Raw genomic sequence first — 27522 nt, 5'->3', positions numbered from 1 at the left:
CTCATCTTCATCAACAAGGAATCAAGACCCTCAAGAGGGGCCAAGCCTTGCGAGGCGAACGACACAAGACCTCCTCAGGAGAATCCTCGCCTAGCTGGCTCGTGAGGGGCAGAGAGTTCAAGGTCGGGCAAACCTCGCGAGGTTCTCGTGACATGAGACATGACGATAGAGACCAGACGGGCGCCAGCGCGCGTAGCGTCCTTGTTTCCTCTTTGGTGCTAAGGGGGCAAGCGCAGGCGCGGAGTACCGAGGCATCAAGCAAAGGTTTCCATATTGATGCAACGAGACCAAGACCAGAAGGACGGCAAGACGGAGGTCACCTTGGAGCCCAGGACGGCATCACCACCAGAACCTTTGGCAGGCGAAGACCACCTTTTGTCAGGATAGCTTGTACTAGGTGTCCCCTTTCAAATTGGCCGTTGTTGGCTCCCTTCCCGCTCAATTTTTGGGGAGAGGACCAGGGCCTCTATAAATAGGACTAGCCACCACCATAGGTAGGGACGGATCATCAAGATCATCCTCAGCCACACAAGTGCACCAAGCACAAGAACACCTCAACCTGAGGAGGCTGTTCTTCCCCTTGTACTATTCGTCCTCAGCCCAAGAGGCAATCCACCATCACACTGGAGTAGGGTATTACACCACAATGGTGGCCCGAACCAGTATAAATCTTGTGTCCTTTGTGTTGTGAGTTCGTCGAGTTAGTTCATGAGATCTAGACTAAGTTAGGACACGGATTGATAGGGGGGAGATCTTCACGCGCACCGCAGTGTTTGAACCTTAAGGGTTTTGCCGGAACCCGTGATCCGACAATTATCCTCAGAAGTTTTTTCTACAACACATTGATAACCCACAAGTATAGGGGATCAATTGTAGCCCATCTTTATAAGTAAGAGTATCGAACCCAATGGGGAGCTAAAGGTAGAATTAATATTCCCTTCAAGTTCTATCGACTACTAATACAACTCTATGCACACTTAATGTTTGCTTTACCTAAAACAAGTATGAAACTAGAAGTACTTTGTAGGTGTAAGGATAAGTTTGCGAGAATAAAACTAGATGTAGTGAGAATAAAACTATGAGTAATTTGCAAGATAATAAAATTTAGAAGTGTAGTAGAAAGCTTTTTGTAACACAAGAGAAGGATTTGTGCTTAGGCAATCGATAACTAGACCGGTAATTGTTATTGCAATTTTATATGAGGGAGAGGCATGAGCTAACATACTTTCCGTACTTGGATCATATGCACTTATGATTGGAACTCTAACAAGCATCCGCAACTACTAAAGATCATTAAGGTAAAACCCAACCATAGCATTAAGTATCAAGTCCTCTTTACTCCCATACGCAACAACCCCCTTACTCGGGTATGAGCTTTTGTCACTCTGGCCACCCACAATAAGCGAATTATGAACATATTGCAACACCCTACAGCGAATCCCACACGCTTGCATGACACAAAGGGTACCATAGGACGACACCAAAATAAAACATACAACTCAAACCAATCACGATCATCAATCAACCCATATGACAAAAACAAATCTATTTGAACATCATAGGATAGCCATACATCATTGGATAATAATATATAGCATTAAGTGATTGCTTGTATCTGCATTGGTAATTCCCCGAAGAGGAAAGGAAGATGCAGCACAACAAAGGTAAGTATTTCCCTCGGTTATGAAACCAAGGTTATCAATCTAGTAGGAGAACCAAACAACACTACATAAACAACACCTGCACACAAAAACAAATACTTGCAACCCAACGCGTAAGAGGGGTTGTCAATCCCTCAACTGTGGGGACCCCGACTCATAAGTCATGATCACCGAATGCACGTGTATAGTGATCCCAGAGATGAATGCTCACTGAACACACAAAAGCTGAATAACAAGAGTCTTACATCCATACATATCGTCTTACACAAATTATGACCATTATGGTCAAGCCTTACATTGATAAAGCCTTAAGGGCTGAACATCAAATGAAACACAAGCAGCGGAAATCTTCGTCGATAAGTAGAACCCATGCCATCTGCCTTAATCCTACAGGCATTCTGACTGGGAAGCGTCCTAGTTCGCATGTTCGTCTCCACAGAATTCTTCTTCGAACTCCTGTTCTTCCATGCCTAGCCAATTAATTAACCAGTGGCAAGCCAATGAGTACTTTGAATGTACTCGCAAGCAACCCATGTTTTGGTTCAAGATACAACAATGCATGATATAGGTAAATTTTTGCGGAAAGCTAGTTTTGAGTGCAATGACAAGTTCGACCACTCATAAGACATGCATCAGGAGAATTCAAGTAACCATGAGGACAGGTTACAGATATCAACATAAATAGAGCGGGCACCAACCCAACTCAATCATGTCAAGTCCTTGACTTGACCCAAGTAGTTCTTCCCACTTATCCAACACACACACTGGTTTGTAAACAAGTGGACGTAGCCCAAGAGCGTTTACCCAACTGTCCTTGACCGTGGACACGGCTATTTGAATAGTTTTACACTCTGTAGAGGTTGCACACTTTACCCACAAGATCCGGGGAACTTCCGTGTCATCCACGACCCGCAGTACCTCAAGTACCCGGGGCAAGCACCCGATCACTATCTTTCCCTAGACGACACTAACATGGAGTCCACTCGATTGGTAGTACCCCCCGTGCCCAACATTTCACAACCTAAAAATTGTGGAGTCTTGCTCCCATATTCATCACATACCATTGGCACAGGGTACCAACGGTGCGTCCGGTGCCCCATAAAAACGTTCTTGGCCGCCCTACCTGGCACGACCCCATCCCGAGAGAGAGCACCAACTCTCCCCCGTCACTAGTAATGCGGGCTCCAAGCTAGTATCGGCCTAGGTAATCAATAATGCCCTTTCCCATATAAGGGTAGAGTGGTCGCGCATGTAAGGTTGGAATAACGGTCGCAACTTAAACCAATCCGTTTTTGAAAGCAACACACACACTCGCCTTGGTACACCACTTCGTCATCAAGTGGCTACCCAACTCATCATCTCCCCCGGGCATAAGTGTCCCCCGGGTACACACACACTCGTCTGATTTTCAGCTGGTAATATCCAGATCTGAGGTCGATCTTGGAGAACACCTTGGCCCCATTGAGTTGATCAAACAGATCTTCAATCTTGGGAAGTGGATACTTGTTCTTGATTGTAACTTCATTGAGGGAGCGGTAGTCAATGCATAAGCGGATGGTACCGTCCTTCTTTGCCACAAACAGAATAGGTGATCCCCAAGGGGAGGCACTAGGGCGGATAAATCCCTTCCTCAACTACTCTTCCAGTTGCTTCTTCAATTCTGCTAACTCTTCGGATCCCATTCTATAAGGCTTCTTATAGATGGGTCCTGCCCCGGGTATGAGTTCGATGATGAACTCAATGTCTCGGTCAGGAGGCATTCTCGGTAGCTCATCAGGAAAGACATCGGGGTATTCTCATACTACCGGCACTTGCTCCAATCCAACTTCTGACAGAGAGTTGACTTGGGTGGCTTGAGCAGAGGAGGGGTTGGAGGCAAATTTAACTTTGACTCCTTGGTCATTGGTCACAGTGACAGTCTGGTTGGCACAATCTAACAAGCCTTGGTGCTTGATGAGCCAATTCATTCCTAAGATCACATCCAAGCCTTGCGATATTCAGATGATAAGGTCTGCTTGGAAGTCTACCCCATTAATGACAATCCCGACTCCTTTAAATCCTATCTTGGCTCTCATCTCTGCTCCGGGGGTTTGTACCACCATAGGGTTATTTAGGGGTGTAGGGGTCATGCCACTTTTTAATGCAAATCTTTGGGTGACAAATGAATGCGTGGCTCCAGAATCAAACAAGACAGTTGCAGGTGTTGAGTTGACAAGGAATGTACCTAGCACGGCGTCCGGGTCTTCCTGGGCTTCTTCAGCAGTGACATGATTCACACGACCCCTGCCGTTGTTGGGCGGGTTGCGGGGAGCTTGGTTCCTTAGTGGCATTCCACGACCTTGTCCTGGGTCCTGCGCATTGGGGCGCGGGGCGTCTGGCTTCTTGTTGGGGCAATTCTTAGAGTAGTGTCCTGGCTGACCACATCCAAAGCAAGTGACTTGGTTGGGGTTGCTGCTCTTGCCGGCATTGTTATTGGGGTTGTTGTAAGCTGGCCTGGGGTTGGCATACTGCTGGGGTGGATAGTTGGTGCGGGGGTGCAGGAGCTCTTGGTTGCTGATAGGTTGGCTTGACCGGGGCTGGCTGCCACGGGCGAGGCTTCTGGTTGCTGGAGCTACCCTTGCTGATCATCTTGCGCTTACGGGTGTCATCCAAAGCACGTCGCTTATCTTCAAGCATGAGTGCCTTGTTCACCAGATCAGGAAAGGTCGGGTAGTCACACACAACAAGCGAGTACTGCAGAGTCTGGTTAAGGCCTTCCATGAAGCGTTCCCTTTTGGCAGCATTAGTGCTGGCATCTTCAGGGGCATACCTTGAGAGAACACTGAACTTCTGCATGTACTCCTTGACAGTGCTAGTACCTTGCTTCAGGGCTCGGAACTCACGCTTCTTGATGGCCATGATTCCGGAAGGAATGTTGGCTTTGCGGAATTCTGCCTTGAAGTCATTCCAAGTGATGTTTCGCTCAGCATGCATGGCCTTGAATCCATCCCACCAAGCTCTAGCAGTTCCCCCGAGATAGTGAGCAGCATATGCCACCTTCTCACGGTCCTCAGTGCATCCGACTAGTTCTAGCAGATCCTCAATGGTGCGGACCCAGTCGTCTGCATCCAGGGGTTCAGCAGTCTCGATGAAGGTGGGTGGTGCATGCTTCTTGAACTCCACCAACGTGGAACGTCCATTGCCGTTTCCCGCCGGCTGGCGGTTGACAGCTTGAGCAATCATCTGGAGGGCTGCAGTGTTGGCTTGGCGTTACTCTCGGAAGGCTTGGAGAAGCTGAGCCATGTCCATGTTTGGAGGTGGTGGCGGTGGTGGAACTTGTCCTTGGGTTTGGTCCTGACTGGCTCCTTCTCCGGCTTCTTGCTGCTGGGTAGAGGTACCAGTACGAGTTACAACAGGCATCCTGTTGGAGCGATCAAGGTCTCATGATTGGGAAAGATGGGAAAAGCAATATAGACGGGATGCCTAGTAAGGGTGTTGGTATGACACCAATTGTTTTCATGCAAGGGCCAAAAGGCCAAACACATTCATTGAAATCCAAATGGGTGATGTGGTCGCTTACAAGTTCCCGAAGGAAAGCACGACGTCCATCAAACACATCAAAGCAAACACAACACTACATGGTTTCATATGAACCATTACAAGGACTCGACTTCGCATAGGGGTACACGATCTATCCTACCGTAGGGGTTACTAACGGGCATATCCGGGTTGCAAATGATGCCTAAGTGGTGGAATGCTCGATCGCGTAGTCTGGCTCTTCTGGGTCTTCCTCCTCGTCATCGGTGGCCTGACTTTCCTCTTCACTTGAAGGGGTGGGGGAGTGAAGGAGCTCAACACGGCGTTGCTTTGCCGGTGGTGCGAAGAGCTTGCGGTATTCCTTTGCGCTCATGCGGTGTTTCTGTGGTGGTTCTCCATCCTTTGGGGGTCTTCCGCCTCTGTATGCGATTGCGGGTTGACCAGGGGAAGCACCTTCCTTCTTGATCCTATCCATCTTCTCTTGTGCTTGGCGAAGAAGTGCCATGGTCTCATGAAGTTCCTTTCGGAGCTTCATCGATTCCGAGGCCAAGTGTTGTGCCAAACTATCGGCACAAAGGCTGAAGTAGGTCTGGAATCGGAGTGGAAGTCCTTCTTCTAATGGTGGAGCTGGTGCACTGCCCTCATCCTCACCTTCCTTCCGATAAGGCAAGAAGCGGGTTTCCAACTCGTCTGCCATCTCTGGAAGAAGGTCTCGGAGGCGGGTGAGTGCCTTGAGGGTTGCCGTCTCGACGGCAAGAACCAGCGTTGCCATCTGGGGTCCCTTGAAGAACCAGCTTGTTGGAGAGTCATTGGCCTTCACGATCACTTCCACATGATACTCCGTCTCGGTGTCATTGATCCAATACTCATGGTAGGTGAAAATGGGGGCTCGGTGGAACTGGCACTTCTTGAGGCTATCCCCGAGAAGCACGGGAAATCCTGTGGTCAGGAAGTCTTCAGGTACGGCAACCATCTACAAAGGTTGAATGGGAGAGGTCAATAAGGGAAATATATCTTGGGGTGGGTAAGCTTTAGAAAAGAAGAGAAGTCTAGATGGTCTCAAGCTAACTAACGCCCATGCTAACTAAGGCTTCCTACAGTCAGGATGGCTCTGATACCAGCTCTGTGGGGACCCCGACTCATAAGTCATGATCACCGAATGCACGTGTACAGTGATCCCAGAGATCAATGCTCACTGAACACACAGAAGCTGAATAACAAGAGTCTTACATCCATACATATCGTCTTACACAAATTATGACCATTATGGTCAAGCCTTACATTGATAAAGCCTTAAGGGCTGAACATCAAATGAAACACAAGCAGCGGAAATCTTCGTCGATAAGTAGAACCCATGCCATCTTCCTTAACCCTACAGGCATTCTGACTGGGAAGCGTCCTAGTTCGCATGTTCGTCTCCATAGAATTCTTCTTCGAACTCCTGTTCTTCCATGCCTGGCCAATTAATTAACCAGTGGCAAGCCAATGAGTACTTTGAATGTACTCGCAAGCAACCCATGTTTTGGTTCAAGATACAACAATGCATGATATAGGTAAATTTTTGCAGAAAGCTAGTTTTGAGTGCAATGACAAGTTTAACCACTCATAAGACATGCATCAGGAGAATTCAAGTAACCATGAGGACAGGTTACAGATATCAACATAAATAGAGCGGGCACCAACCCAACTCAATCATGTCAAGTCCTTGACTTGACCCAAGTAGTTCTTCCCACTTATCCAACACACAACTGGTTTGTAAACAAGTGGACGTAGCCCAAGAGCGGTTACCCAACTATCTTTGACCGTGGACACGGCTATTCGAATAGTTTTACACTCTGCAGAGGTTGCACACTTTACCCACAAGATCCGGGGAACTTCCGTGTCATCCACGACCCGCAGTACCTCAAGTACCCGTGGTAAGCACCCGATCACTATCTTTCCCTAGACGACACTAACATGGAGTCCACTCGATTGGTAGTAACCCCCGTGCCCAACATTTCACAACCTAAAAATTGTGGAGCCTTGCTCCCATATTCATCACATACCACTGGCACGGGGTACCAACGGTGTGTCCGGTGCCCCATAAAAATGTTCTTGGCCGCCCTACCTGGCACGACCCCGTCCCGAGAGAGAGCACCGACTCTCCCCCGTCACTTGTAATGCAGGCTCCAAGCTAGTATCAGCCTAGGTAATCAATAATGCCCTTTCCCATATAAGGGTAGAGTGGTTGCGCATGTAAGGTTGGAATAACGGTCGCAACTTAAACCAATCCGTTTTTGAAAGCAACACACACACTCGCCTCGGTACACCACTTCGTCATCAAGTGGCTACCCAACTCATCATCTCCTCCGGGCATAAGTGTCACCCGATGGGGTTTTCGAAAAGTCCTTGAAAATACTATGTCTCCATCACCATGCATATTCCCGTCCCTTTATGCGTAGCACTACTTTAGCATCCTATCTACTCCCATCGGCATAACCCTCATAAGGAGGTAGGGTCATGCACAATGCAGGTATCAACAAGGAGGAAATGAAGGCAACCCACCAAAGTGGCTACCCTCTCATCATGATCCCAATGCAATAATAATAAAGTGCTATATGAAATGCATAAAAAGGGTTTCATAGACATGGTCAAAGGGATGCTTGCCTGGCTCAACAAAGTCTTCTGGGTCTTCAAAGTCTTCTGGTCCAACTCCTTCGTCAGCAACGCAATCTATCGTCGCAAAATAATAACAAGAAAAAAATAAGGCAATAATAAAACAGAAAAACCAAAGTGCTCAGAAAAATGTCAACTCATTTTTGTAAAATACTAGGTTGAAAACTAAGAAGGGGAAAATTCCTAGTTTTGGACTTGGTGTAGCAGAATAGGAGAAATGGATTTACAAAGGCATATTTAAATGCTTAAAATCACATTTAAATATTTACAGTGAAGAAAAGGTTGTTGGATTTGAATGAAAGTTGCACCATTAAATAGGTTGCAATATTTTAGGAATTTAGGAATTGGAATTAATTCATTTTGACATATATTCTGTCCTGTAGAATTTTTGGAAAAAGTGACAGAAAAGAAAAAGAAAAAGGGCCCTGTGCCTGCTGGGCCAGAACAGCCGCAGGGCAGTAGGCCCAGCCAGCGAGGCGGCCCAGCGCACTGGTGCACGCGCGCGCGCCAGGTTTAAACCTGACGGGCGGGGCCCAGGCGTCAGCGAGAGAGAGGGGGGTGACGGAGGGGAGAGGCTGACAGGCAGGGCCCGCCTGTCATCCCTAACCCTGAGTCTAGGTAGCCGGCGAGCTCACCGGCGACGATGCAGGGCATGGCGAGGTCGGGCGAGGGCACGGCTGGGCTCAGCGTCGTGTCGCCGTTCGGGTGGAGGTGGTGGACGTCACCGGAGTTGCCTGGTTTGCCGGCGATGAGGTCTTGCGGCGGAGGAGCTTCGGGTGTCGACGGTTCCGGCCGACTCCGGCTGCAAACGAGGCGGGGGAGAGAGGGGAAATGATCAGTGGGATGCAGGGGTTCCAGATCGAGGCAGAGGAGGAGCGGGGGAGGCCTATACCTCGCGAACTCCGGCGAGCCGAAGCGGCGGAGCTCGAGCTCGATCTCGAGCTCGGGCGGCTCTGGAGAGGAACTGGGGGTGCAGGGGGAGGTTTTGGTGGTGCAGAGAGCGAGTGGTGAGGAGAAAAGGGCTCGGGGAGGCATTTAAATAGGCGAACGGCGAGGTGCCGTGGACTCGTGCGCCGGAGAGCTCCTACTCGTCGCCACAGGGCTTGGGAGGAGCTGGCGCCGTGTCTGGGGTGTTCCAGGGCGTGGACTACGCCGAGGGGAGCTAAGGGAGAGAGCGGGAAGGGGTCAGAGACGCGCGCGTGTGAGCCGCGCCATTGGCGCGCTCGGGCGGCCTCTGTTTGCTAGCGTGGAGGCGCGGGGAGGAGGAGAGAGGAGGTGGCCAACCGCGTAGCGTGCTGCGGATGCCGAGGCGCATCGGCAGGCGTGCGGGGGAGGCCGGAGGTGGCCGGAGGTGCTTGGCAGGGGGCGGCTACAGTGCGGGAGCGCACTGTAGCGCGCTCCAGAGCGCCCAAATGGCATGCCATGGCATTTTATATGCCTTGTGGGCGCGGCCAGTAATGTCTGGTAGCTCTAGGAGGGAGTAAAGAAAGGGGAGGAAGCATTGGATGCCATGGATGGCCACTGGGGTGAGGGGAGAGGAAGAAGAAGTGTGCAAATGGGCTGTCCAGAGAGAGGAAGTGGGGTTTTACCCATCCAATAAGTGAGCTGTGGATTTGCCATTGATACTGGAGGTGAAAGGGGACTAGGAGGAGCTGTGGTAAAAAGTTGAGCTCAAGGAGATTAGTGGAAGGGGTCAAAATGGTGTTTTTGGAAAAATGGCAGAAGGTGTTTGATAAAGGTTTTGGCAAGCAAATGAACGCCAATTGCCATGATACTTAACAGGATGGAATGACACTTAGAAATAGGATGTTCCACCAAGTTTGAGCTCATTTGGGCAAAGTAGCCAATGTAACTTTGGTAAACCCTAGAAATTAGCAGAAATGGGTTTTCCAAGATCTAGTCATGCAAAACCATTCTCCTGGATGCACCACTTGGTGTAGCGTCATCATTTGGGGATTTGAACATGTCCACAAAAATTCAGATTAAAATAACACACTTGGCAATGTAGAGTTGCTCAAATTTGGTTCTGGACAAAAAAGGGTTTTGGGGCATTTTGGTGAACCAAAATGACTTTAATTGATTTGAGGCTTTGCAAGGTGATCACAACATGAATTTGTGACTTGCTGGATTTTTCTTGGATTTTTATGAAAATATTTCCTTTAGAAATATTTCAAATCCTTGAAATGGGCAGAAATGGTTTTGGGAGGTTTTGTCCAATATTTTGAACATGACCATGTGTTGAGACTCTTATATATGGGAAATATATGCCCACTGAGTTTCCCTGATTTTTGTCAAATATTTTTGAATCAATAAAATAATTTTTCCCTATTAAAGACCATTTATGGCCTTAAGAAAAAGCCTTTAAATAAAATAGGAAAATAACTTTTAAAATTATATTTTTGGGGTTTATGGGTATCCTATATCAAATAGGAGTCAAAAATACTTTTGGAAATATTTTTGCTGCCCTTAATTAAGTACTTGCAGTGCAAATCTCAATTCAAGGGTTTTTGGAAATCTAATTTTAGAAAATAATTTTTGGCCAAATTATTTTTGTAAGAAAATACTATATTGTACTATACACATGGCATGATCATTGGGCAGAAGTTTGGGGCAAGGAGATGAAGTACAGAAGGTGGAGTAGTTGACTTTAAAGAGCACTAGAAAAATCACAGAGAGAAAAACCAACTCCAAAATAAAAAGCCAAACAATGCAAAAGTTTTTTGTTGGTCCAAATTTTCATGCTTTAATAATGCAAATGAAGTGTTACAAAATGGAGGGTGTGACAGACCTACCCCCTTACAAGAATTTCGTCCCCGAGATTCGTAAACTAGGCTTTAAAGAGATACGGAAACTCGGATCTAAGGTAGTCTTCACGTTCCCAGGTTGCTTCTGCTTCAGTGTGGTTGCTCCACTGGACCTTGAAGTACTTGATAGTGCGGCTTCGAGTGCGTCGCTCATCCTCATCCAAAATGTAGATGGGCCTCTCACGGTAAGTCAAATCAGGCTGAAGGTCAATGGCTTGGTGATCGACGTCCTTGTAAAGATTAGGCTTGTCTGGGACTTGGAGACACTTCCGGAGTTGTGACACGTCGAATACGTTGTGCACCTCGGATAGTTCAGGCGGCAGTTCCAACTGGTAAGCCACTTCTCCTCGTCGGTCAGTGATCTGGAAGGGGCCGATGTATCTTGGGGCAAGCTTCCCTTTGACATGGAAACGCTGGGTTCCCTTGAGAGGTGTGACCCGGAGATAGACATGGTCTCCAACTCGGAAGGTCATGTCTCTCCGATGTGAGTCAACGTAGCTCTTCTGCCTTGACTTGGCAGTCTTCAAACGCTCTCTGACAAGCTGGACTTGCTCTTCTGCTTCACGGAGGATATCGGGCCCAAAAACTAGTCCTTCTCCGGTTTCTGACCAATTGAGGGGTGTGCGGCACTTGCGCCCATACAATACCTCAAATGGTGCCATCTGGAGGCTTAACTGATAACTGTTGTTGTAGGAGAACTCGGCGAAAGGGAGGCAATCTTCCCACCTAGCTCCGTATGCTAAGACACAGGCTCGGACCATGTCTTCGAGTATCTGATTCACTCGTTCTGTCTGACCTCCAGTTTGTGGGTGGAAAGCAGTGCTGAAGGACAACTTGGTCCCCATGGCCTCTTGGAACTTCTTCCAGAACCTTGAGGTAAACTGGGTTCCTCGGTCTGACACAATCTCCTTGGGAACACCATGAAGGCTTACGATTCTGTTGATGTAGAGGCTGGCTAGCTGGTTTCCCTTGTAAGTCGTTTTGACAGGAATGAAATGGGCTACTTTGGTCAAATGGTCGACTATGACCCAGATGGAGTCATGTCCCTTATTTGACCTGGGTAATCCAGTGATGAAGTCCATTCCGACTTTATCCCATTTCCATTCAGGCACCTTGAGAGGCTGTAACAATCCAGCGGGTCGCTGATGTTCAGCTTTAACCCTTTGGCATATGTCACACTTAGCGACGAAAGTGGCTATCTCTCTCTTCATGCCATGCCACCAGAATCTTTCCTTTAGGTCTTGATACATCTTGGTTCCTCCGGGGTGGATGTAATACGGGGTGTCATGAGCTTCTTGCAAGATCAAATTCTTGAGCTCAATCTTGTTGGGTATGCAAATGCGATTCCCAAACCACACAATTCCTTGCTCATCCTTTGAGAATCCTGGGGCCTTGCCTGCCTTGATCTTCCTCTTGATGCCTTCGATACTTTCGTGTCCCTTCTGAGCTTCCTTAATATCATCCATCAGGGTAGGCTTGACTTCAAGGTTGGCTAAGAATCCTGGTGCAACCAGTTCCAACCCGAAGCTTTCAAGTTCTTTATACAAGGCGGGTAGCCTTTCCTTAAGCATAGCATTCAAGGAACAAGCCTTCCTGCTTAATGCATCTGCTACCACATTAGCCTTTCCAGGGTGGTATTGAACACTGAGGTCATAATCCTTGATCAACTCTAGCCACCTTCTCTGCCTCATGTTCAATTCCTTCTGAGTGAAGATATACTTCAGACTTTTATGATCTGTGTATATCTCACACCGCTTCCCTAGGAGGTAATGTTGCCATGTTTTCAGGGCATGAACTACAGCTGCCAACTCGAGGTCATGAGTAGCATAGTTCTCTTCATGAGGCCGTAGTTGCCTTGAAAGGTAAGCTACGACTCTGCCTTCTTGCATCAGAACACCTCCCAGTCCGGTTCTTGACGCATCACAATATATCACAAACTCCTTGTGTATATCTGGTGTGGCCAGAACTGGGGCGGTGGTCAGTCTCTTCTTCAGCTCCTGGAAGCTCTCTTCACACTTCGGCGTCCATTCAAACTTCTTGTCCTTCTTCAAGAGCTGAGTCATGGGTCGTGCAATGCTTGAGAATCCTTCAACGAACTTGCGGTAATATCCCGCGAGTCCGAGGAAGCTTCTGACTTCCTTCACATTGCTTGGGGATTGCCATTCAGTCACAGCTTCAATCTTAGTGGGATCGACCGACAATCCTTCTTCAGTCAAAACATGACCCAAGAATCCAACTTCGCGCAGCCAAAATTTGCACTTGCTGAACTTGGCATACAGTTGGTGCTCTCGAAGCTTGTCTAGGACCATCCTCAAGTGTTGCTCGTGCTCTTCTTCTGTCTTCGAGAATACAAGAATGTCATCATTGAATACAACGACAAACTTGTCCAAATATTCCATGAAGACCTTATTCATGAGATACATGAAGTAAGCTGGGTCATTGGTCAATCCAAAGGACATGACCATGCACTCGTACAGGCCATATCTGGTTACAAATGCTGTCTTCGGAATATCTTGGGGTCTGATTTTCAGCTGGTAATATCCAGATCTGTGGTCGATCTTGGAGAACACCTTGGCCCCATTGAGTTGATCAAACAGATCTTCAATCTTGGGAAGTGGATACTTGTTCTTGATTGTAACTTCATTGAGGGAGTGGTAGTCAATGCATAAGCGGATGGTACCGTCCTTCTTTGCCACAAACAGAATAGGTGATCCCCAAGGGGAGGCACTAGGGCGGATAAATCCCTTCCTCAACTGCTCTTCCAGTTGCTTCTTCAATTCTGCTAACTCTTCCGATCCCATTCTATAAGGCTTCTTATAGATGGGTCCTGCCCCGGGTATGAGTTCGATGATGAACTCAATGTCTCGGTCAGGAGGCATTCCCGGTAGCTCATCAGGAAAGACATCGGGGTATTCGCATACTACCGGCACTTGCTCCAATCCAACTTCTGACAGAGAGTTGACTTGGGTGGCTTGAGCAGAGGAGGGGTTGGAGGCAAATTTAACTTTGACTCCTTGGTCATTGGTCACAGTGACAGTCTGGTTGGCACAATCTAACAAGCCTTGGTGCTTGATGAGCCAATTCATTCCTAAGATCACATCCAAGCCTTGCGATATTCAGATGATAAGGTCTGCTTGGAAGTCTACCCCATTAATGACAATCCCGACTCCTTTACATCCTATCTTGGCTCTCATCTCTGCTCCGGGGGTTTGTACCACCATAGGGTTATTTAGGGGTGTAGGGGTCATGCCACTTTTTAATGCAAATCTTTGGGTGACAAATGAATGCGTGGCTCCAGAATCAAACAAGACAGTTGCAGGTGTTGAGTTGACAAGGAATGTACCTAGCACGGTGTCCGGGTCTTCCTGGGCTTCTTCAGCAGTGACATGATTCACACGACCCCTGCCGTTGTTGGGCGGGTTGCGGGGAGCTTGGTTCCTTAGTGGCATTCCACGACCTTGTCCTGGGTCCTGCGCATTGGGGCGCGGGGCGTCTGGCTTCTTGTTGGGGCAATTCTTAGAGTAGTGTCCTGGCTGACCACATCCAAAGCAAGTGACTTGGTTGGGGTTGCTGCTCTTGCCGGCATTGTTATTGGGGTTGTTGTAAGCTGGCCTGGGGTTGGCATACTGCTGGGGTGGATAGTTGGTGCGGGGGTGCAGGAGCTCTTGGTTGCTGATAGGTTGGCTTGACCGGGGCTGGCTGCCACGGGCGAGGCTTCTGGTTGCTGGAGCTACCCTTGCTGATCATCTTGCGCTTACGGGTGTCATCCAAAGCACGTCGCTTATCTTCAAGCATGAGTGCCTTGTTCACCAGATCAGGAAAGGTCGGGTAGTCACACACAACAAGCGAGTACTGCAGAGTCTGGTTAAGGCCTTCCATGAAGCGTTCCCTTTTGGCAGCATTAGTGCTGGCATCTTCAGGGGCATACCTTGAGAGAACACTGAACTTCTGCATGTACTCCTTGACAGTGCTAGTACCTTGCTTCAGGGCTCGGAACTCACGCTTCTTGATGGCCATGATTCCGGAAGGAATGTTGGCTTTGCGGAATTCTGCCTTGAAGTCATTCCAAGTGATGTTTCGCTCAGCATGCATGGCCTTGAATCCATCCCACCAAGCTCTAGCAGTTCCCCCGAGATAGTGAGCAGCATATGCCACCTTCTCACGGTCCTCAGTGCATCCGACTAGTTCTAGCAGATCCTCAATGGTGCGGACCCAGTCGTCTGCATCCAGGGGTTCAGCAGTCTCGATGAAGGTGGGTGGTGCATGCTTCTTGAACTCCACCAACGTGGAACGTCCATTGCCGTTTCCCGCCGGCTGGCGGTTGACAGCTTGAGCAATCATCTGGAGGGCTGCAGTGTTGGCTTGGCGTTACTCTCGGAAGGCTTGGAGAAGCTGAGCCATGTCCATGTTTGGAGGTGGTGGCGGTGGTGGAACTTGTCCTTGGGTTTGGTCCTGACTGGCTCCTTCTCCGGCTTCTTGCTGCTGGGTAGAGGTACCAGTACGAGTTACAACAGGCATCCTGTTGGAGCGATCAAGGTCTCATGATTGGGAAAGATGGGAAAAGCAATATAGACGGGATGCCTAGTAAGGGGGTTGGTATGACACCAATTGTTTTCATGCAAGGGCCAAAAGGCCAAACACATTCATTGAAATCCAAATGGGTGATGTGGTCGCTTACAAGTTCCCGAAGGAAAGCACGACGTCCATCAAACACATCAAAGCAAACACAACACTACATGGTTTCATATGAACCATTACAAGGACTCGACTTCGCATAGGGGTACACGATCTATCCTACCGTAGGGGTTACTAACGGGCATATCCGGGTTGCAAATGATGCCTAAGTGGTGGAATGCTCGATCGCGTAGTCTGGCTCTTCTGGGTCTTCCTCCTCGTCATCGGTGGCCTGACTTTCCTCTTCACTTGAAGGGGTGGGGGAGTGAAGGAGCTCAACACGGCGTTGCTTTGCCGGTGGTGAAAGAGGTTGCGGTATTCCTTTGCGCTCATGCGGTGTTGCTGTGGTGGTTCTCCATCCTTTGGGGGTCTTCCGCCTCTGTATGCGATTGCGGGTTGACCAGGGGAAGCACCTTCCTTCTTGATCCTATCCATCTTCTCTTGTGCTTGGCGAAGAAGTGCCTTGGTCTCATGAAGTTCCTTTCGGAGCTTCATCGATTCCGAGGCCAAGTGTTGTGCCAAACTATCGGCACAAAGGCTGAAGTAGGTCTGGAATCGGAGTGGAAGTCCTTCTTCTAATGGTGGAGCTGGTGCACTGCCCTCATCCTCACCTTCCTTCCGATAAGGCAAGAAGCGGGTTGCCAACTCGTCTGCCATCTCTGGAAGAAGGTCTCGGAGGCGGGTGAGTGCCTTGAGGGTTGCCGTCTCGACGGCAAGAACCAGCGTTGCCATCTAGGGTCCCTCGAAGAAGCAGCTTGTTGGAGAGTCATTGGCCTTCACGATCACTTCCACATGATACTCCGTCTCGGTGTCATTGATCCAATTCTCATGGTAGGTGAAAATGGGGGCTCGGTGGAACTGGCACTTCTTGAGGCTATCCCCGAGAAGCACGGGAAATCCTGTGGTCAGGAAGTCTTCAGGTACGGCAGCCATCTACAAATGTTGAATGGGAGAGGTCAATAAGGGAAATATATCTTGGGGTGGGTAAGCTTTAGAAAAGAAGAGAAGTCTAGTTGATCTCAAGCTAACTAACGCCCATGCTAACTAAGGCTTCCTACAGTCAGGATGGCTCTGATACCAGCTCTGTGGGGACCCCGACTCATAAGTCATGATCACCGAATGCACGTTTACAGTGATCCCAGAGATCAATGCTCACTGAACACACAGAAGCTGAATAACAAGAGTCTTACATCCATACATATCGTCTTACACAAATTATGACCATTATGGTCAAGCCTTACATTGATAAAGCCTTAAGGCCTTAAGGGCTGAATGTTCGTCGATAAGTAGAACCCATGCCGTCTTCCTTAACCCTACATGCATTCTGACTGGGAAGCGTCCTAGTTCGCATGTTCGTCTCCATAGAATTCTTCTTCGAACTCCTGTTCTTCCATGCCTGGCCAATTAATTAACCAGTGGCAAGCCAATGAGTACTTTGAATGTACTCGCAAGCAACCCATGTTTTGGTTCAAGATACAACAATGCATGATATAGGTAAATTTTTGCAGAAAGCTAGTTTTGAGTGCAATGACAAGTTCGACCACTCATAAGACATGCATCAGGAGAATTCAAGTAACCATGAGGACAGGTTACAGATATCAACATAAATAGAGCGGGCACCAACCCAACTCAATCATGTCAAGTCCTTGACTTCATCCAAGTAGTTCTTCCCACTTATCCAACACACAACTGGTTTGTAAACAAGTGGACGTAGCCCAAGAGCGGTTACCCAACTGTCCTTGACCGTGGACACAGCTATTCGAATAGTTTTACACTCTGCAGAGGTTGCACACTTTACCCACAAGATCCGGGGAACTTCCGTGTCATCCACGACCTGCAGTACCTCAAGTACCCGGGGTAAGCACCCGATCACTATCTTTCCCTAGACGACACTAACATGGAGTCCACTCGATTGGTAGTAACCCCCGTGCCCAACATTTCACAACCTAAAAATTGTGGAGCCTTGCTCCCATATTCATCACATACCACTGGCACGGGGTACCAACGGTGTGTCCGGTGCCCCATAAAAATGTTCTTGGCTGCCCTACCTGGCACGAACCCGTCCCGAGAGAGAGCACCGACTCTCCCCTGTCACTAGTAATGCGGGCTCCAAGCTAGTATCGGCCTAGGTAATCAATAATGTCGTTTCCCATATAAGGGTAGAGTGGTTGCACATGTAAGGTTGGAATAACGGTCACAACTTAAACCAATCCATTTTTGAAAGCAACACACACACTCGCCTCGGTACACCACTTCGTCATCAAGTGGCTACCCAACTCATCATCTCCCCCGGGCATAAGTGTCACCTGATGGGGTTTTCGAAAAGTCCTTGAAAATACTATGTCTCCATCACCATGCATATTCCCGTCCCTTTATGCGTAGCACTACTTTAGCATCCTATCTACTCCCACCGGCATAACCCTCATAAGGATGTAGGGTCATGCACAATGCAGGTATCAACAAGGAGGAAATGAAGGGAACCCACCAAAGTGGCTACCCTCTCATCATGATCCCGATGCAACAATAATAAAGTGCTATATGAAATGCATAAAAAGGGTTTCATAAACATGGTCAAAGGGATGCTTGCCTGGCTCAACAAAGTCTTCTAGGTCTTCAAAGTCTTCTGGTCCAACTCCTTCGTCAGCAACGCAATCTATCGTCGCAAAATAATAACGAGAAAAAAATAAGGCAATAATAAAACAGAAAAACCAAAGTGCTCAGAAAAATGTCAACTCATTTTTGTAAAATACTAGGTTGAAAACTAAGAAGGGGAAAATTCCTAGTTTTGGACTTGGTGTAGCAGAATAGGAGAAATGGATTTACAAAGGCATATTTAAATGCTTAAAATCACATTTAAATATTTACAGTGAAGAAAAGGTTGTTGGATTTGAATGAAAGTTGCACCATTAAATAGGTTGCAATATTTTAGGAATTGGAATTAATTCATTTGGACATATATTCTGTCCTGTAGAATTTTTGGAAAAAGTGATAGAAAAGAAAAAGAAAAAGGGCCCTGTGCCTACTGGGCCAGAACAGCCGTAGGGCAGCAGGTCCAGCCAGCGAGGCGGCCCAGCGCACTGGTGCACGCACGCGCGCCAGGTTTAAACTTGACGGGCGGGGCCCAGGCGTCAGCGAGAGAGAGGGGGGCGACGGAGGGGAGAGGCTGACAGGCGGGGCCTGCCTGTCATCCCTAACCCTGAGTCCAGACGGCCGGCGAGCTCACCGGCGATGATGCAGGGCACGACGAGGTCGGGCGAGGGCACGGCTGGGCTCAGCGTCGTGTTGCCGTTCGGGTGGAGGTGGTGGACGTCACCAGTGTTGCCTGGTTTGCCGGCGACGAGGTCTTGCGGCGGAGGAGCTTCGGGTGTCGACGGTTCCGGCCGACTCCGGCTGCAAACGAGGTGGGGGAGAGAGGGGAAATGATCAGTGGGATGTAGGGGTTCCAGATCGAGGCAGAGGAGGAGCGGGGGAGGCCTATACCTCGCGAACTCTGGCGAGCCGAAGCGGCGGAGCTCGAGCTCGATCTCGAGCTCGGGCGGCTCTGGAGAGGAACTGGGGGTGCAGGGGGAGGTTTTGGTGGTGCAGAGAGCGAGTGGTGAGGAGAAAAGGGCTCGGGGAGGCATTTAAATAGGCGAACGGCGAGGTGCCGTGGACTCGTGCGCCGGAGAGCTCCTGCTCGTCGCCACAGGGCTTGGGAGGAGCTGGCGCCGTGTCTGGGGTGTTCCAGGGCGTGGACTACGCCGAGGGGAGCTAAGGGAGAGAGCGGGAAGGGGTCAGAGACGCGCGCGTGTGAGCCGCGCCATTGGCGCGCTCGGGCGGCCTCTGTTTGCTAGCGTGGAGGCGCGGGGAGGAGGAGAGAGGAGGTGGCCAACCGCGTAGCGTGCTGCGGATGCCGAGGCGCATCGGCAGGCGTGCGGGGGAGGCCGGAGGTGGCCGGAGGTGCTTGGCAGGGGGCGGCTACAGTGCGGGAGCGCACTGTAGCGCGCTCCAGAGCGCCCAAATGGCATGCCATGGCATTTTATATGCCTTGTGGGCGCGGCCAGTAATGTCTGGTAGCTCTAGGAGGGAGTAAAGAAAGGGGAGGAAGCATTGGATGCCATGGATGGCCACTGGGGTGAGGGGAGAGGAAGAAGAAGTGTGCAAATGGGCTGTCCAGAGAGAGGAAGTGGGGTCTTACCCATCCAATAAGTGAGCTGTGGATTTGCCATTGATACTGGAGGTGAAAGGGGACTAGGAGGAGCTGTGGTAAAAAGTTGAGCTCAAGGAGATTAGTGGAAGGGGTCAAAATGGTGTTTTTGGAAAAATGGCAGAAGGTGTTTGATAAAGGTTTTGGCAAGAAAATGAACGCCAATTGCCATGATACTTAACAGGATGGAATGACACTTAGAAATAGGATGTTCCACCAAGTTTGAGCTCATTTGGGCAAAGTAGCCAATGTAACTTTGGTAAACCCTAGAAATTAGCAGAAATGGGTTTTCCAAGATCTAGTCATGCAAAACCATTCTCCTGGATGCACCACTTGGTGTAGCGTCATCATTTGGGGATTTGAACATGTCCACAAAAATTCAGATTAAAATAACACACTTGGCAATGTAGAGTTGCTCAAATTTGGTTCTGGACAAAAAAGGGTTTTGGGGCATTTTGGTGAACCAAAATGACTTTAATTGATTTGAGGCTTTGCAAGGTGATCACAACATGCATTTGTGACTTGCTGGATTTTTCTTGGATTTTTATGAAAATATTTCCTGTAGAAATATTTCAAATCCTTGAAATGGGCAGAAATGGTTTTGGGAGGTTTTGTCCAATATTTTGAACATGACCATGTGTTGAGACTCTTATATATGGGAAATATATGCCCACTGAGTTTCCCTGATTTTTGTCAAATATTTTTGAATCAATAAAATAATTTTTCCCTATTAAATACCATTTCTGGCCTTAAGAAAAAGCCTTTAAATAAAATAGGAAAATAACTTTTAAAATTATATTTTTGGGGTTTATGGGTATCCTATATCTAATAGGAGTCAAAAATACTTTTGGAAATATTTTTGCTGCCCTTAATTAAGTACTTGCAGTGCAGATCTCAATTCAAGGGTTTTTGGAAATCTAATTTTAGAAAATACTTTTTGGCCAAATTATTTTTGTAAGAAAATACTATATTGTACTATACACATGGCATGATCATTGGGCAGAAGTTTGGGGCAAGGAGGTGAAGTACAGAAGGTGGAGTAGTTGACTTTAAAGAGCACTAGAAAAATCACAGAGAGAAAAACCAACTCCAAAATAAAAAGCCAAAAAATGCAAAAGTTTTTTGTTGGTCCAATTTTTCATGCTTTAATAATGCAAATGAAGTGTTACAAAATGCAGGGTGTGACATCAACGGTATTGAGATAGATTAAATTGTATGAGATTTGATAAATAGATCTAACTAAAACACAAAATGAACTAAAGAAAGAAAAAGTGCAACAAGGTATTTTTAGATTTAATATGATAGGAAATAGACCCGGGGCCGTACTTTTCACTAGAGGCTTCTCTCAAGAAAATAGCATATGGTGGGTAAACAAATTACTGTTGGGCAATTAATAGAAAAGCAAATAATCATCACGATATCCAAGGCAATGATCATGTATATATGCATCATGTCCAAGATTAGTAGACCGACTCCTGCTGCATCTACTACTATTACTCCACACATCGACCGCTATCCAGCATGCATCTAGTGTATTAAGTTCATGAAAAATGAAGTAATGCAATAAGAACGATGACATGATGTAGACAAGATAAACTCATGTATGAATAAACCCCAACTTGTTACTCTTAATAGCAACGATACATGCGTATCATGTCTCTTTCTGTCACCGAGGTTGAGCACCGCAAGATCGAACCCATCACAAAGCACCTCTTCGCATGGCAGGAAAAATCAATCTAGTTGGCCAAACCAAACCAAAATTTTGGAGAATAAATACGAGGCTATAACAATCATGCATATAAGAGTTCAACAATGACTCAAATAATATTCATGGATAAAACTGATGATAAACCCACAATTCATCGAATCCCAAGAAACACACTGCAAAAAGGAGTTACATCAAATAGATCTCCAAGAACATCAAGGAGAACATTGTATTTAAGATCAAAAAGAGAGAAGAAGCCATCTAGCTACTAGCTACGGACCTGTAGGACCGTGGTAAACTACTCACGCATCATCGGAGGGGTAGAAAGGATGATGAAGAACCCCTCCGTGATCGTTGCCCCCTTTGGCAGAGTGCCGGAAAAGGCCTCTAGGTTGGATCTCGTGGTTCTGGAACTTGCCGCGGCTGGAAAAGTGTTTCGTCGACTCCCCTAGGATTTTTGGGATTTTAGAGTATTTATAGAGGTGGAAGCCGGTCGAGAAGGTTCCCATGGGCTCCACTACCCACCAGGGCGCGCCTGGGCCCCTGGCGCACCGTGGTGCCTAGTGGGTCCCACGGGCCTCCTGCCATGTGCTTCTTTGGCTCCCTGGGTGTCTTCTGGGCAGAAAAAAATCTCCAAAAAGTTTCATTGCATTTGTACTTCGTTTGGTATTGATATTCTGCAAAGTAAAAAACAAGCAAAAAACAACAACTGGCACTCGACACTATGTCAATAGGTTAGTCCCAAAAATTGATATAAAGTTCCAAGTAAATGAGTACAAAACATCCAAGATTGATAATATAACAACATGAAACATTCAAAATTTATAGATACGTTGGAGATGTATCATTAAGCACCATGTTTAAGTAGAGATTGCAGCAAGGAGAAGAAGTTTTACACCGCTGCATAGAGGGGGAGAGAGTAGGTGTTGACAGCGGCGAAGTTTTTGGTGTAGATCGCCGTCACGATGAGTGCCCCAGCGGCATTTCGCCGCCACCGGGAGAGAGCCCCCTCCTTCTTATACTTCTTTGGCCTCCCTGATGGATGGGAGGAGAATTTCCCCTATAGTCCATGGCTGCCATGGCTCTCGGAGGGTAAGAGCCGCTCCGAGATTGGATCTCTCTCTCTCTCTATGTTTTCTTTTGTTTTGCTTTCCTGTTTTCTGGCCCTTCACCGTTTCTTAAATTCCTGGAGATCCATAACTCCGATTGGGCTGGAATTTTGAGGGGATTTTTATCTCTAAATTATCTTTCTTGCATCAAAAGAAGGGCTGCAAACGCCTTACGAGGGAGTCACAAGGCACCACGGCACGCTCTACCCCCTAGGCGTGCCCTACTGCCTTGTGGCCCCTCGGGCACCGTCTTGCGTTGATTCTTCTTCCCAAAAATAACATATATTCCAAAATAAATCTCCCTAAATTTTTATCGCGTTTGTACTTTGTTTGATATGGATATTCTGCGAAACAAGAAACATGCAACAAATAGGAACTGGCAATGAGCAGTGGATCAATATGCTAGTCCCAAAAATAATATAAAATATTGCCAAAAGTATATGAACGTTGTAAAATATTGGCATGAAACAATAAAAAAATATGGATATGACGGAGACGTATCATAGGTTCACTAGAAGCGTGCAAAGTTCTATCATTTTTATTTTTCGTTTTCTTCTTCCTAGATGAATTAGGTACATCAATATTGATTCTCTGATAATCTTGCTCAATTCTTTTAGGATGACCTTCAGGATATAGTTGACCCCGAGTCATTTTACCTCCTCTAGTCACTATTCTAACAACATGATCATTCATTTTATTAAGCAAATCATTTTGTAACTTAGAGACTTGTTCTAGTTGAGTGTGAACCATGGATGCATGTTTACATAAGCCTTTGACATCATTAGCAATTCTAAACATCAAATCACTCAAGCGTTCAATCATGATACCATTACATTTCAGCTGATTGCTTACGTATATATTGAAGTTTTCTTGCTTCACAACAAAGTTATCGAATTCATCCAAGCACTGACTAGGAGATTTATATTATGGAATATCACCCTCATCAACTCTATAAAGAGAAATTACCTCTACTTCCTGTGTCGGAATATCAAGTCCATGTATTTCTTCAATAGGTGGTAGATTCTTAACATCTTTAGATTTAATTCCTTTCTCCTTCATAGATTTATTTGCTTCTTGCATATCTTCTGGACTGAGGAATAGAATACATCTCTTCTTTGGAGTTGGTGTAGGTGGTGGTTCAGGAAGCGTCCAATCATCGGCATTCCTCAATATATTATTTAGTAATTCCTGAGCCCATTCAACAGTTCGTTCCCTGAAAATACAACCAGCACAACTATCTAGGTAGTCTCTAGAAGCATCAGTTAGTCCATTATAAAAGATATCAAGTATTTCTTTTTTTCTTAAGAGGATGATGAGGCAAATCATTAAGAAATTGGTGAAGCCTCCCCCAAGATTGAGGGATATTCTCTTCCTCAAATTGAAAAAGTTGTAAATTCCCTATAATGCATCTTGTTTCTTATGAGTAGGAAAATATCTTTTAGAGAAGTAATATATCATATCCTGGGGACTACGCACAAAACCACGAGCATGAGTTTTAAGCCATTCTTTAGCATCAACCTTCAATGATAAAGGAAACAACTTAAGAATATAGTAATAGATTTCTTTCCTCATGAGCAAATAGGGTGGCGATATCATTCAATTTAGTAAGGTGTGCCACAATAGTTTCAAATTCATAACCATGAAAAGGATCAGATTCTACCAAAGTAATTAATTCAGGATCAACAGATAATTCATAGTCCATATCAGTAACAAATATAGGAGAAGTAGCAAACTTAGGATCATATTTCATTATCTCTATCATGGCCTTTTATTTTAGCTTACTTAGCAATTTTTTTAAGATCATCTCTATCATTACAAGCAACAAATTCTCTCGCAATCTCCCCAGCCATAACATAACCCTCGGGTACTTTAGGCATTTTAAATATAGTAGGAGAGCTAGGCATAATAGGTGAATCATAAATCTCATCAAGTTCATCAAGTATAGTAGCATCATCATCAATTATTTGTGACATACCAGATAGTATAGCAGGTGGTGGTGTCGCAAGTATACTTAAAACAGAAGGTGAATCAAGTGTAGATTGTGGTGACAGTTCCTTACCTCCTCTCGTCTTAGAGGGTACGATCTTGGTCTTAGCGTCTTTCAAATTCTCTATAGTGATCAATAGATATAATTCCCAAGTGACTCGATAAATAGAGCTATGCTCTCCGACAACGGCGCCAGAAAAAGGTCTTGATAACCCACAAGTATAGGGGGTCGCGACACTCTTTGAGGGTAGTATTCCACCCAAATTTATTGATTCGACACAAGGGGAGCCAAAGAATATTTACGAGCTTAGCAGTTCAGTTGTCAATTCAACCATACCTGGAGAACTAAATATCTACAACAAAGTGTTTAGTAGCACAGTAGTATGATAGTTTGAAAGCAGTGTAACACTAGCAATAGTAATAGTAACAATAACAGTAATAGTAGTAGTTCTGTAGTAATTGTGTATGAGCAACAACAACATTAGTAACTTAACAAAGATCAATATTAGAAAAGCGTAGACATTGGATCAACAATGAATATTTGTGTTGGGTGACATTTATCATATAACAGTCACAACCTAGAGCGATACACAATAGCTCCAATTCATCAATTCAATGTAGGCATGTATTACGTATATAGTCATACATGCTTATAGTAAGAACTTCCATGACATCTTTTGTCCTACCCTCCTATGGCAGTGGGCTCCATGAGGAAATCTAAGGGATATTAAGGCCTCCTTTTAATATATATCCAGAACAAAGCATTAATACATGGTGAATACATGAACTCCTCATACTATGGTCATCACCGGACTGAATCCCAATTATTGTCACCTTGGGACTACGAATCATAACACATAACAGGTGCATAAAACTTGCAAGATATGATCCAAAACTGACTTATATTCATGGAAACATAATAGGTTCATATATGAAATCATGGCACTCGGGCCATAGTGACAAGCATTAAGCACAACAAAGTCATAACAACATCAATCTCAGAACATAGTAAATGCTAGGGATCAAGACCTAACAAATTGAATTGATTACATGACAAATCTCATCCAACTCCATCACTGTCCAACAAGCCTAGGAAGGAATTACTCACTCCCAGTGGTGAGCATCATGAAGATGTTGATGAAGAAGGGTTGGTGATGATGATGGTGACAAATCCCCCTCTTCGGAGCCCCGAACAGACTCCAACCGATGAAGAATAGTAGGTGGCGGCAGCTCTATATCGTAAAACATGATGAAACTTCTTCTTCTATTTTTTCTCGGGAAAACTGAAATTATAGAGTTGGAATTAGGTCAGATGGCCGCCTATGGGACCCACAAGGCATCAGGGCGTGCCCTGGGGGGTAGGCGCGCCCTATTGCCTTCTAAGAAAGTGGTGGCCCCCTTGAGTGGATCTTCATTCTAGTATTTTTATCTATTCAAATAAAAATCTCCGCAAAGTTTCGTCCGATTCTGAGAACTTCTATTTCTACACAAAAACAACACCATGGTAGTTCTGCTGAAAACAACATCACTCCGAGTTAGTTACATTCAAATTGTGCAAATTAGAGTTCAAAACAAGAGCAAAAGTGTTTGGAAAAGTAGATACGATGGAGATGTATCAACCGCTGACCAGTTTGCGCCTATCATCATAGTCAGTTTTCAGCTTTCTGCACTTAGGCGCTTAACCATTTGAGCTGGAAGCACAATCTTAGTGGTTCTCCCTTTACACACTTAGCCGAACAAAGCGGAAATGTAAGGGGTGAGCATAGGATTCGGGCAACCAAACTATTGACCAAAGACATGATTTCAAAACTGATACATATAATGCAATATCTGAGACACAAAATACTTTTGTATGAGTATTTGGGTAGGTTTTTAAATTCAAGCCCCTGGTTGAATATCGATGAGTTTGGAGAAATATTTTTTCATGAGAGTTGTCTCTAGCTCAGGGGCATAATAAAAGAAGAGTGCATAACAAAAATAGATCCGCGACGACCGCGAAAGGTCTGTTTTCTCATTCATTTGTAGGCTCAAGCTATACATGCTGAGCACATCAAATAAACTTTGAAAGATACATAAAAATATATAAGAGGGAGGGTTTATACAAGGCATACGTGGTTGGGTTTATCGTCCTGGCTCTGCCCTATCGCACGTCCGTGCCTCCGTGCTGTTTACTAGCTCAACCTTATCTATCGCAAGGTTCAACAATACTGCATGCTACATCTCTATTGCTATGCTTGACGCATTCAAAAGTGAGTCCTTTTAAGAGGTTGTAGTGAGTAGCTATGGTCGAACAACTTAATGCTGTTGTTGAAGCCATTCCTGGTGGGCCTGTCATAGTGCCTTGAGAATAACCAGGATGTAGTTGGGTTACCGTCCAACTGAGCCAAGTAGTATGCCCTCTGATTATGCTCCATAGCCCTCCCATGCTTATCCAACCAAGCCTGGCAGTCGATCTATCTAGCAGGAGCGTGTCCTCGCGATCCATAAATGGATTGTGCGTGAGCCAGATTTGTATTTAACTATGTTTGCAAATCGTACAACTCAGGGTATTGGACTGGGTCCTTGCCTTCACGACGCGGTATTGTGAGGGGATTTCTATTTGAAAGTGCAACTATCCCTGGGTGGTTTTGGTAATTCCTAACAACATATAGCTCATTGAACTAATGCTCTTTCAAGATGATCATTTCAGAAAGTTCAATGATTGGCATGACATGGACTAGCAATGTGGACCCCTCAAAATGCTAAGGACACATATTGGCTCAAGCTCAAGACTCTACCTTTTTCATTTTAGTGATCCAAGATCACATTGAGTCCATAGGAAAAGCCAATACTATTAAAAGGGGATGAGGTGTTGCTTAATGGCTTGCTTGCTCAAAAATGCTTAGTGATATGCTCCAAAGCCCTCAACCACTTTCTCATATCCACATATGTCCCAAACCAAAAGTCAAACTCAGCCCCACCGATTTGATCTATCCAGCGCCACCGAGTTCATTTGATATAGCCATTGCTAGAAACCCTAATCAGTTCGATCTCACTGATAGGGATCTCGGTCTCACCGAGATGGGATTGCAAACTCTCTGTTTCCCTTCGTAACATTTCGGTCTAACCGAGATGAGCGATCGGTCCCACCGAGTTCACAATCCAAACTCCGTGTTTCCTTTTTGTAATGTTTCGGTCTCACCGAAATGAGCGATCAGTCCCACCGAGTTTGCCTGACCAACTCTCT

At 46.3% G+C, this 27522-nt stretch overlaps 2 protein-coding genes across 2 annotated transcripts; both read right to left on the bottom strand.

The window, feature by feature from the left end:
• Positions 1 to 3658: 3658 nt before the first annotated feature.
• LOC147979177 (uncharacterized) lies at positions 3659 to 4883 on the bottom strand. The gene is made up of 2 exons (XM_087515069.1): positions 4170 to 4883; positions 3659 to 4075 (listed from the first exon to the last, which is right to left on the bottom strand). The coding sequence occupies exons 1-2, from the start codon at positions 4881 to 4883 to the stop codon at positions 3659 to 3661; spliced, it is 1131 nt and encodes a 376-aa protein (XP_087371195.1).
• Positions 4884 to 5382: 499 nt separating this feature from the next.
• On the bottom strand, positions 5383 to 14977 carry LOC147979176 (uncharacterized). The gene is made up of 4 exons (XM_087515068.1): positions 14264 to 14977; positions 13980 to 14169; positions 12571 to 13724; positions 5383 to 6150 (listed from the first exon to the last, which is right to left on the bottom strand). Exons 1-4 carry the CDS (start codon positions 14975 to 14977, stop codon positions 5383 to 5385), a joined length of 2826 nt encoding a protein of 941 aa, XP_087371194.1.
• Between the last annotated feature and the right edge of the window lie 12545 nt (positions 14978 to 27522).

The sequence above is a fragment of the Triticum urartu genome, chromosome 3A (assembly GCF_056163025.1).
Source record: "Triticum urartu cultivar PI428250 chromosome 3A, HENAU_Tu73, whole genome shotgun sequence".
In the NCBI taxonomy this organism is placed as follows: Eukaryota; Viridiplantae; Streptophyta; class Magnoliopsida; order Poales; family Poaceae; genus Triticum; species Triticum urartu.
The sequence above is the reverse complement of the archived record's forward strand: the minus strand, read 5'-3'. Positions and strand labels throughout refer to the sequence as shown.